The sequence below is a fragment of the Fomitopsis serialis genome, assembly GCF_022376445.1.
Source record: "Fomitopsis serialis strain Sig1Antser10 chromosome Unknown B0H18scaffold_805, whole genome shotgun sequence".
Classification (NCBI taxonomy): domain Eukaryota; kingdom Fungi; phylum Basidiomycota; class Agaricomycetes; order Polyporales; family Fomitopsidaceae; genus Fomitopsis; species Fomitopsis serialis.
Genome location: NW_025955765.1, coordinates 1 through 10227, shown reverse-complemented (window position 1 = coordinate 10227; position 10227 = coordinate 1). Strand labels below are relative to the sequence as shown.

Sequence of the window (10227 nt, the reverse complement as noted above, 5' to 3'; positions counted from 1 at the left end):
CTTGAATGTCGCAACCATGGCCCACAGGGATCGTAAGGACAAGTCCCTCTGCGTTGTCCTCGCCGTCGGCGACTTTGAAGGCGGGACCTATGCCTCTACGAGGCCGGCTTGGTTCTTCCGCTCCGTAACGGCGATTTCACTGCTTTTCCTTCGTATCGTTTGACTCACTATAACTTACATTTCACTGGTCGTCGCGCGTCAATTGTTCTGCACACGGACAAGGAGATTGAGAAGTGGACTGACGGAGGGCGAAATGGCTGGGAAGGTAATGCACATTTCATGTAGTACTACGAGTTGTATTCTGCTTAATCCATATGCGTTCCACCCTAAATGAGTTTCTGACACCCGCGATCAACCGTTGATAGGGTGAGAAATGCCGGAGTTCATACCATGTGCGCTTCTGTGCGCTTGCGGCGGACTCGGAGTCTCAAGGTTCACTTATCGGTGCGGCCGCCGACTCTTCGTTGTCACGTCTCTCACTATGTCGCCGCGCGATACTAGGTCGAAAGCCGCAGCAGCAGCGAAGGCGAAGGTTGGTGGGGGGAGCGCAAAGCCCCCCGTCAAGTCGACTCGCGGTAAGGCCAAATCGGCAGCCAGCGCCCGTGGTCCATCGGGCAGCATACAAGATGATGTGAAGGCGGCCCCCGACATGAAGGAAGTGCTGAGAGGGAAGTATCCAAACCTCTCAAACAAGAAGCTCGACGAGATGGTTCGCAAACTCGACACCGTCGCGGAGAAGGATGGAGTCTCTGAGAAGGATCGTCGACAAAGTACGTAGTATCGTGATTCACACTGTGTATCAGCATACTACTAGCGCATTGTGCCACAGAGATCAAGGACGACAACGACGCCTTAGTCGCCAAGGAAAAGGCGTCGGATACAGAGAAGGAGTCGGAGGATGACGAAGGAGAGCTGGTCACATCGGCGAGCAAGGGCAAGAAGAAAGCGAACGGTGAGTAAACGCACAACTAGTGAGTGGCGAGCTCATTGTGCGTTAGATCCATCCCGCCTAGGCCCAAGCCTCGCCCACGCAAGAGGAAGGCGACTGAGACCCCCGAGAAGGAGGCGAGCGATGACGAGGCGAGCGTGGAGCAGCCCGAGAAGAAGAAGGCGAAGACCCAGCTGGCAAGTAAGCCAGCTGGTCAGGACGCATCGGCAGCCGACGCCGCGTCGACGAGCGCAAGAGGAGGTCAGACGTCTGGTGAGCGTCATGTTCTTCGGAGCATACGGTCCTGTTTTGACGCATACCTCGCAGAGGTGTCGCCTGGACGCAAGCGTGTTGTCATACCGGAGGTGGTCATCCAGTCCTCGCCCCCGGTGTTGCGCTCGAAGGCGCCCAGGCAGGAGGAGGACCTGGCTGCATCCCTTGGTAAGTCGCTCAAAGAGTCGCGTATTTTACTAATTCCTCAGGTACAAAATCAGCCAAGCAGATGCAGGGCGTTGCGAAGCCTCCGGAGAAGAAGACTTTCCTGCGTCTGGAGGACAGTGACGAGGAGAATGAGGACGATGACGAGGACGAGGACGAGGACGAGGACGAGGAAGGTTCTGGACAGGGCGGTGAGCCACTGGTGTGTCTTACAACTCACGCTGATGACTGATATCTGTGACAGCAGGTTCGCCATCCAGAGCAGGAAAGGGTGCAGCAAGGCGTACTCGTCGCGTCAAGATGGAGTCGATGTCCCCCATCCACGTCCCGGATGACTCTGACGACGATGGCAGCGAGTACAAGGTGTCGAGTCACGACCGAGAGGAGGACGTTGACGAGCTTGATGGCGATGTGGACATGGATGACGAGGTGAGACTGTGGCTTGGAAGGCGGCGTTTGACTGATGTTTGGCCTAGATCGTCGTCAAGGTCAAGGACAAGCCTCAGCAGAAGAAGAAAGAGAAAGCCCAGAGCAAGGGCAAGCGCAAGGTCGGCCGGCCTAAGAAGGTCATCGACGTCGACAACAACGTGCTCGAGACGATGACGCAGGAGCCGTTGAAGAGCTTCCTGCACCACGCCCAGCAGGAGTTCCGCGTGTACCTCAGCTTGGAGAACGCGTGGCCTCGAGTCATGAAGGACGGTCGTATGGAGAAGACCGAGAAGCCCGTGGAGATCATGAAGATGCTCATGGAGAAGCACGAGAGGTACAAGACCGAAAAGTTCTTGACCGCGTACAACAGGGCGTGGGCGGATACTACAGTGACTCGCGGGAGGATGATCCACTATGTGAGTCGTCACTTCATGATGTCTCAGCGGTGACATGAGCATCGAGCAAATTGTCAGGTGGCGAAGGTGTCATCTCAACTTCGTCAGGAAGTCAAGCAGAAGGCAAAGCGCGTCGTCGAGAAGAACTTCCTCGCGTTCAAGGTGCCGCAACACGGCTCTGACGGCAAGAAGCTCAGCAGTGCTGCGTACAACGAGAAGACGGCGAGTCACCTCGAGGCTCTCGTGAAGTTCTTGAAGCAGGACTTCGTGTTCCATCACAGCAACTTGGAGATGCCAGATCCGATGGTGGATCCCTCGGTGCGTGTGCGTGCCAATGTCTAGGTACGGCTTACTGATATGTATTAGCTGTGGGTGGCCAACCTGGACGCTCCCTTCCACAACGAGGCTGTGGCTGAAGTCGCAGCTCGTCAGTGGTGGTCTGGAGCTCATCGGGAGGCCATGCGGCCTGAGAACCACGCGCGGTTCGACATCAACAAGCAGCCCCTGTCGAGCAACATGATAGCTCTGGTCTGCTCTGCGGTGAGTACGATACCCTAGGTACTGAAGCCTCTATTCAAGTCATTGTGCATTAGATCATCGTTGCGCTGGACGAGGCCGTCAAGGTGAACGTCACCGTCAGCTTCGACGAGAAGACGTACGCCACCGAGTAAGGAACATTATTTGTTTATAGCGCCGGCCTAACTGTGCTTTGTAGGCACGATTGTCTGAAGGTCAGCATCGACAACCTGCGGCGCTGTGCGGACCCGAGTGACCCGTCGAAGTACGACGAGGGCTGTGCTCGGTTCTGCAAGTCAATGGACGAGACGTTGGCGAACACCATACGGTAAGCACATAGCCTGTTGCTGACGCTGTGCTGACACAACATGGTGCCTATCAGGAGGCTTGCAGGGATCTCGAGCACGAGCGTAGACGACGACGACGAGGCAGCTGAGCCTACGGTCACCCGTGGCATTCCTACGGCCGCGATCTCGCGCATCTCCAAGCTGTGGGCGCCGAAGAACACTGGCACGAAGGCTAGTGACGTGCCTGCGGCGGCCTCGGCAAGCGGCTCAGGCCAGCCTGACGAGCGTGAAGAGGATGCAGAGGCCCCGTCGACCGCGTAGAGGAGTGTGCAGGTGCGTGAACTGACGGTCTGACATGGAGCATAATTCCTGAAACTGAATAGGTCTTGCCATGGTGGTGTCTACGTCCTGTCTACGTCCGTCAGGTGGTGGAACTGAAACACAGTACGTCTCGCTGCGCTCCGTTTCGTGTACGATCATCTTCGTCGAGGTTCTCTACATCATGTACGTCGTATTCGGACTGTCATTCTGTGCCCATGCCTGCGCTGTCCTCTCCGCCTCTCTGTAGCTTTTACTGGGCTCAAACACCAGCTGCATTACTAACATCGCTCTCATATCCACGAGCTGGTGGTATACCCTGTATAGCTACGTGTTGTGATCATGTATTACTGTATGCACCGTCAATACCGCAATGAACTGTTCGCTCGCATTGCCTACTGAAGTGCATCATGATCCATTTATAACCATGCTATGGGCGCAATATGCACACTTTGAGAGCTCTTGATTAGCAGTCTCAACCTCTTAATGAGTAGGAATTGGACGTTGGTTTTATCACTCGCAAACCAGTTTATTATTGCTTTTTGAGTGGGAAACCCAATGCTGGGCTGCCCTGACAAATGGCGGTTGAAAACGCACTTCAAGGAATAAATAAAAATAAAAAGCTGCTTTTGTCAAACAATTCCTCTTGAGACCGAGGCACTTGTGTTGAGATTGGTTGAGGCGGTTTGGCTACTTTGGCGCTCTCAAAGCACTCTCTGTTGCTCTTCAGAGGGCCCAAGCGTCTGGGCGGTTTTCCCTGATGATCTCCTCTCCTACAAGCACCACCTGCTCATTCCAGCGATCGCTTCTTGCTCGCTCATGAAGCCAATTTACTCGGTGAACTGGAAAGGCCGTCAGCAGGTGGGAGCAAGACGCAGTCAAAACGTACTCTCCACAAGCCAGTCCGAATTCTCGGTGTCAAGCCGCACATCCACAGACCAAATCCAGGAAAGCACCTTATGCCGTGAGTTTCGTTCAGAGTTATCGACCAGATGTGTTGTTGCGCTCAGATCATCTTTGTGTAGTGGGCGATAGCGCTGCATGACGTCGGGAAGAGTCCGCACCCATTGAGCGAAAGAGTCCGGGGCTGCGGCCTGCCTCGACGAAGAGGCCGGAGGGCCTCCAGGCGCACGGTCTCCTTTGAGTTTTGCGGCATTGCTGCGATTGCTGCGTTCCTCCTCGAACCTCTTCTCCATCTCCTTTGCTTCAGACTCCGTCATGACAAGCCGCTTCATGGGTTTCTAGCCAACGTGTAGACGCGCGCATGCTCAATGACCACCTTCGCAATTCCCTGCGCTCGCGTCCAAGCACGCGTCTCTGCCCGCCGTCCTTCTGCCTCGCGGATGTCCGTGCGAAAGACCGCGGATTTCAGGCCGATGGCCATTCTGAGTCTATGAAGTGCGTCATTTGCCTGTCCCTCCCGCAGCCGAAGCTCCCTCTCGCCAATTTCTTCCAACCTTCGCTCGCGCAGTGTCTCCCTTCCAAGCATCGAAGGCAGCGTGAGTGGAACTGTTTCCGGGTGAATGACGTCGTCCGCTTCTTCAGCCACCACAATCTCATCGGTCACGTCGGGGTCGTCATCAATGTCTTCCCATTCTTCGCCCCCGTATGAGGTACCGACGCCATTCGCGCGTTCATCGGCCTCTGTCCCGTCTTTGTCGGCCTGTTCCTCCTCCAGGAATGCGCTCGATCTCGCAGCGAACCGATCCACCGCCTTTTGAAGCCTGTTTCGTCTGCTCACCAACTGAATTTGCGAAGTCAGGAGGGCGTCCTTTGCATGGCGGCGCGCAAGCGAAGCCACAGCAAGTCTACACTTGTCAATAGTTGCTGATCACCGGGCATGTGCTACTTACTGCTGCTCCTGTAGCGAGACGCCTTCTGCGAGCCAAGAGGCGAGGCCGCTCTGCTCCTTCCGCCTTCCCTCCTCCTTCTCCAAGGCCAGTTGGATGTCGCGTTTGCCTGGGGCTGTCATGCGGTTAGCGGTGAATGTCTCAATAATCGATCAGTCCAACCTTTCTCCTGCGTAACCTCATATACCTCCATGACTCTCAGGTCCACCACCCGTTCTGCGCGCGCCTTCGCCTCATAGCCCCTCCACTCTGCGAGGCGCACCGGATCACTGGACACCTCCAGGTTTCGTAACGTCTCCGCATATGCGAGCTTCTGTTGCGTTGCCTGTGCGTATCGTTTGAGAAGCATTTTTACTGAGGCCATATTAGCCAGAATACTGGATAGAGCGAATCTGACCCACCCATGCCTACGGTCTTTCTCCAGTTTGAATCATTCATGTGGTCGTCGATGACCTCCTTGCGATGAGAAGTCGACATTGCGCGCGTGCTTCCCGAGATCCGATTCAGCGGAGACCACAGAGTCTCAATGATTTCACCGTCGACGTTACCTGCCCCAGGAATAAAGTCCGGTGAAAACTTGGGCAGGCAGTCTCGCTGATGGCCGTGGATGTGGAAGAGGCCGATTCCCCAAAATATCAACCCATTAGCGGCCACGTCAAATGCTTCGAAGCCTTCGTAAACCGAGGAACAGCATTTTTGCTATACTGACAGGCGATGTCATACATCAGAATGAAGGTCTGCAGGCCGGCGTAGAACTGAAAGGCCTGGGAGAGTGCATAGTCCATGTTCATTTGCCTGGGTAGCGAAGGCGTGTCAGAAGCGAAAGAGTACGCTGGTGGGCGGCACACACCGCTCGCCTTTTTGAAAATCGACCACTGCATGGGGAACAAAACAGCCATGCCTCGCGCATGCTACTGCTCCGATACCGGTGGCCTCCATGTCGTGGTGATCGGCATTAGCCTGGTTGACGGCCCGGTGCGCATGACAGCTCGATTTCTCCGCAAAGTCAGTGCGCGCGTGTTCCAAACGATGGAATGCGCACCTCTCGAACCTCTACGGCCTCTTTGAGGTGGCATTTGTAGGGCTCTTCCGTTACCATAAATCCATGACCGTCGGCAAGGGACACATCCTCTTTTGGGCTTCGCATTTTTAAATGCTCAGCGCTGAAATTACCGTCCATAACGAACGACTGTGTGTATTTCCACCTTCCAATGGTGAGTACGGTGATTTTTAATACGCGACGTACTCACTGGTTGGCTTCCCGGTCCCAGCCGTCCTTCAGATTGACACCGGGTCGCGGACACGCAACACATCCCAATGCAAGATCCCCGGGACCTACGGGGCCCCGTCCGTGGCCATATCCATGCCATTTGCGATATTTGAGATTCCGCCACTGCCGACTGGTCCGCAAGAGCTCTCTGTATCGATCCTGGTGCAAGTGAGACAAATGACATGGGAGGTTCAGCGGAACGTACAGGAACACGGGCCGGAAAGGCGTTGCTGGTAAGCCGTCGCAGTCGCTCGAAGTAGCTTTGAGCCGCAATGCCAGAAATCTTGTTGGCCAACAAGAAGTCGTCAAGTACTCGGAAGGTGAAGGCGGTGCGGGGGGCAAGCACGGAGGCCGGATAGAGTCCGAGCGCGAGAAGCTGCCGCGGTTTGCTGTCGGGCTTCGAGCACTGGCAGAACGTGACTCGAACATGGTGGACCCCTGTAACATCGACTACGGTAATTTTGTGACACAACCCTTCCCTGCTAATCAGGGAGAAAAGCGGGCACGGTGCGCCTCCATGTCCGAGAAAGAGGCGGGCGCCAACATTGTACAATGAGCTTGTCTGAAAAAATCCTTGATTGGAGTCAGAATCATTTCCGACCCCGTTATAAGTACATACCGCACTCTCCAAGCACAGGCCCTTGCTGCCTCGAGGGCTCTGCGGGAAAGAGATCGCTTTCCACATCCTCCCACTCGGACGCCTCGTCAGGCTCCTGGACTTCGGGGTCAGCTGGCAACGGACCGTCTTCGGAAATCCAACGCTCCACCCGATGCAGGAAGTCTCGCTTATGCTCAGTGACCAGCACCCTGTACAAAAGCTCGGCTGGCCCATGCAGTCAATGCATCTCCAAGGACTCCATTCTGCGTTGCACTCGGCGCACCGCCGCCTCTCGCGTGGAGCTTCCAGATCAATAAGCCGTTCAAGGAAGTCCTCGCGATGCGGGAGCCATTCCCTCATAAAGTCCGCCTGCGTCTGCGAGAAATTAGCACGGCGAAAGGACGACCAGCTATAACACGCACCGAGCCGGCCAACCTGGTCTTCGCTCGTTTTCGGGCATGCCCAGGAAGTAGGTGCGCGTTTGCAGGGTCCCCAAAGTCGAAGTTCGGAATGTCGTCGACTGCTGGTTCCGATGGAAGTGGCTGCGAGGACAGACCGGTCGTGGACGGCCCAGAGGCAGATGGCCCGGCGATGGGTGCATCGATTTGCGTTCCGCCTGTAAACCTTGCGGGCACCAGTGAATATCGTTTCCTCGTCGAGTTTCGGTAACGCGCGTGCGCATCACCTTTGCCCGCGGCTTCACTCCGGCCTGTATGATACGTCGCGACATCGTGGGATGAGCAGAGCAGCGATGGCAAAGCCAACCGTGTGATTCAAACAAAATTGTGACGTGGCAGCTGCTCCCTCGCCGAACCCAGTGAGGTGAGACCATTGGACGGCCGACCGTCGGGTGAAGGACGCAAGGGCGCGACGGGTAGTTATGAATACGGCCTTATGCGCTTTCAGTTAGACCGTACAAAGACCGCAATCGATTTCCAGACGGACTCCCAAGCGCAAAGTTCAAATACATTAATGCCCGTGCGCTGAAACACTACACTACGTCTACGCCACGGCAACCTGGTAGCGACGCCTGTGCTGCTCACAAAGGTCCGTCACGTACCTTCGGACGACCTCTGCCTGCGCAGGCGTCGCGGACACAACCTGCATGAGCCAGAGAATACCTGGCCCGTCGATCGCGACCACAGGAGCTTCGTCACCGTCAAAACCACTCCATCCGACCTGATAAGCGTCTCCGGGCTCGCCCTTCCACAAGTGAGTAGAAGAACAGGCCGCAAAAGTGCAAACTCACCATTCGCTCGCGGGCAGCTCCCTGCGCTGGGCGTGTCCGGGGAACCACGGCTGCATGTCCTCAATGATCCAGTCAATCCGCTCAAACAGACCCTCCAGCCCGATGGAGCGCGACGGCGTTGCGATGGCGCCACTTGGTCTATTGTAGACGGGCTGTGGCAGGTCGACAACGGGGATGGAGGCGGCGGAGTACGGCGGTGGTGGAGGGTCGTCAACGCAGGCGTCATCCACGCCGGTCTGCGTCGCCTCGGCACCGACGGAGGGGGTGGTGGAGGGAGGGCGCGGGCGACGGCCGGAGGTGCGAGAGAGGCCGGACTGACCGTGAAGGCCGGACAGAAGACCGTGCTGGCCGCGGAGGCCTCGGCCGGAGGGGTCGTCGCGCCGCTGGACTGCCAGGGCTTGGGGCGAGGGCCACGCACACCCGCCCCCGCCGGGTTTGAGTCGACCGTGCACGCAGCTGCGGGAGGGACGGGCGCGGGGGGTGTCGCATGGAAGGCCGTGGCGCGTGGGCCAGGACGGATTGCGTGGGGCGCGTCAGAGGGCGAGGGCGTCGCGGAGGTGGCGGGAACGGCCGAGGCGGACGGCCTGAAGGAGGCGGGGGCGCGAGGGCCGACAGGAACGGCGGGAAGACGGCGAGGGGATGGGCGCGACGAAGCGGGCATGAGTGCGGGGTGGGGGAGAGACGTTGAAGTCCGGTTGATGGACTGGAGGCTTAAGTGATGGGCAAACCGCGCAGCCACAGGCCGCGCAGCCACCATCAGAACCAGTCACATGCCGTTCAGACGGCCTGTGATCTGATCATCTCGGCGAGCACTCGAGGATCACGGTCTTCGATTGCTAGCACCCGCGGCCTCCCGGCGCCTGCACGGCCTTCCGCGCTGATTTTCGAAGACCGGGCTGGCGCGGAAGCCGCACGAGGCCTCTGCCTGCACCTCGGCGGAGACTGCATTCGGCACGCCGCCGAGATAGAACGGCATAAGGCGGAATCTTATGCCTTTTAGTTGACAGCCGGTAAGTTGGGCAGCATTTCGTTTGCGCGCATTTCCAACGTCGTACGCACTATGCCGGCCTCTGAGTCAGTGGCCTTGAAGTCCGGAACAGGCGCGTTTTTGACGCATTTGCCACACTATGTACATTCGATATTGAATACAATACGTACAGAACGTCGCATATTCACGCTGGTGGCGCGTACGCTCCCGGTGCGTGCGTCATGCCGCTTGTTGACCATAGGTGGTGCACGATTCGATAAAGCACCACCTCCTGCTCCGGGTGCGCCGCCACGACGACCATCGACCACACGAGCGGAGGGCCCCTCTCCCACCAGAGAATCTTGTACACGTGGACCATGGGCCCACGCGGTGTGTAGCTCGGGAGTGGGATACCCCCGGGCGCGATGATGTTCGAGGGGTGGGGTGATCCGTTGCTTCGGGTTAGAGGTGACATGGGTGGACGGGGGTGTACTATGAGAGTGGAGGGGAGACGTGCCGGGGAGTGATCTCGCAACGACGCCTCAGGCTCGCCGACCTCGTCCTTGGTTCTCCAAGCCTCGCAAATCCCTCTGTTTCCGACTCGTTCCCTGGACTCTGTCCTGTCTCGACCTTGACCTCGTTCCGAAGGTGCCTCACTCTCGCTCTGCAGTCACTACGCTTGCTGAACTCGTTCCGTGGTCGCCTCGTTCTCGTTCCGTGCTCGCCCTCCTCGTTCCGCAGGTTCCTGTGCTCGTTCCGCGAGCTCCTAAGCTAGCTCTGCTGATCCTTGTACTCGTTCCGCGAGCTCATATGCTCGTTCCGCGAGCTCCTATGCTCGTTCCGCGAGCTCCTATGCTCTTTCCGTGAGTTCCTATGCTCGTTCCGCGAGCTCCTAAGCGAGTCCTGCTGATCCTTATACCCGTTCCGCGGGGTCCTATGCTCGTTCCGCGAGGTCCTAGGCTCGTTCTGCAAATCCCTGTAC

The 10227-nt window shown here is 57.4% G+C and overlaps 2 protein-coding genes across 2 annotated transcripts; one reads left to right on the top strand and one right to left on the bottom strand.

The window, feature by feature from the left end:
• Positions 1-373: 373 nt before the first annotated feature.
• B0H18DRAFT_964910 (uncharacterized protein) lies at positions 374-3314 on the top strand (the record flags this gene model as incomplete). Its single annotated transcript, XM_048043212.1, has 13 exons — positions 374-444; positions 502-770; positions 815-956; positions 999-1201; positions 1256-1369; positions 1411-1557; positions 1611-1795; positions 1843-2211; positions 2269-2508; positions 2557-2730; positions 2784-2857; positions 2906-3034; positions 3089-3314. The coding sequence occupies 13 exons, from the start codon at positions 374-376 to the stop codon at positions 3312-3314; spliced, it is 2343 nt and encodes a 780-aa protein (XP_047884208.1).
• A 723-nt stretch (positions 3315-4037) lies between these two features.
• B0H18DRAFT_964909 (uncharacterized protein) lies at positions 4038-7759 on the bottom strand (the record flags this gene model as incomplete). Its single annotated transcript, XM_048043211.1, has 15 exons — positions 4038-4153; positions 4201-4552; positions 4591-5119; positions 5165-5276; positions 5324-5486; positions 5573-5832; positions 5871-5956; positions 6012-6157; positions 6204-6366; positions 6412-6590; positions 6637-6881; positions 7051-7238; positions 7313-7404; positions 7452-7549; positions 7654-7759. 15 exons carry the CDS (start codon positions 7757-7759, stop codon positions 4038-4040), a joined length of 2835 nt encoding a protein of 944 aa, XP_047884207.1.
• Positions 7760-10227: the final 2468 nt, after the last annotated feature.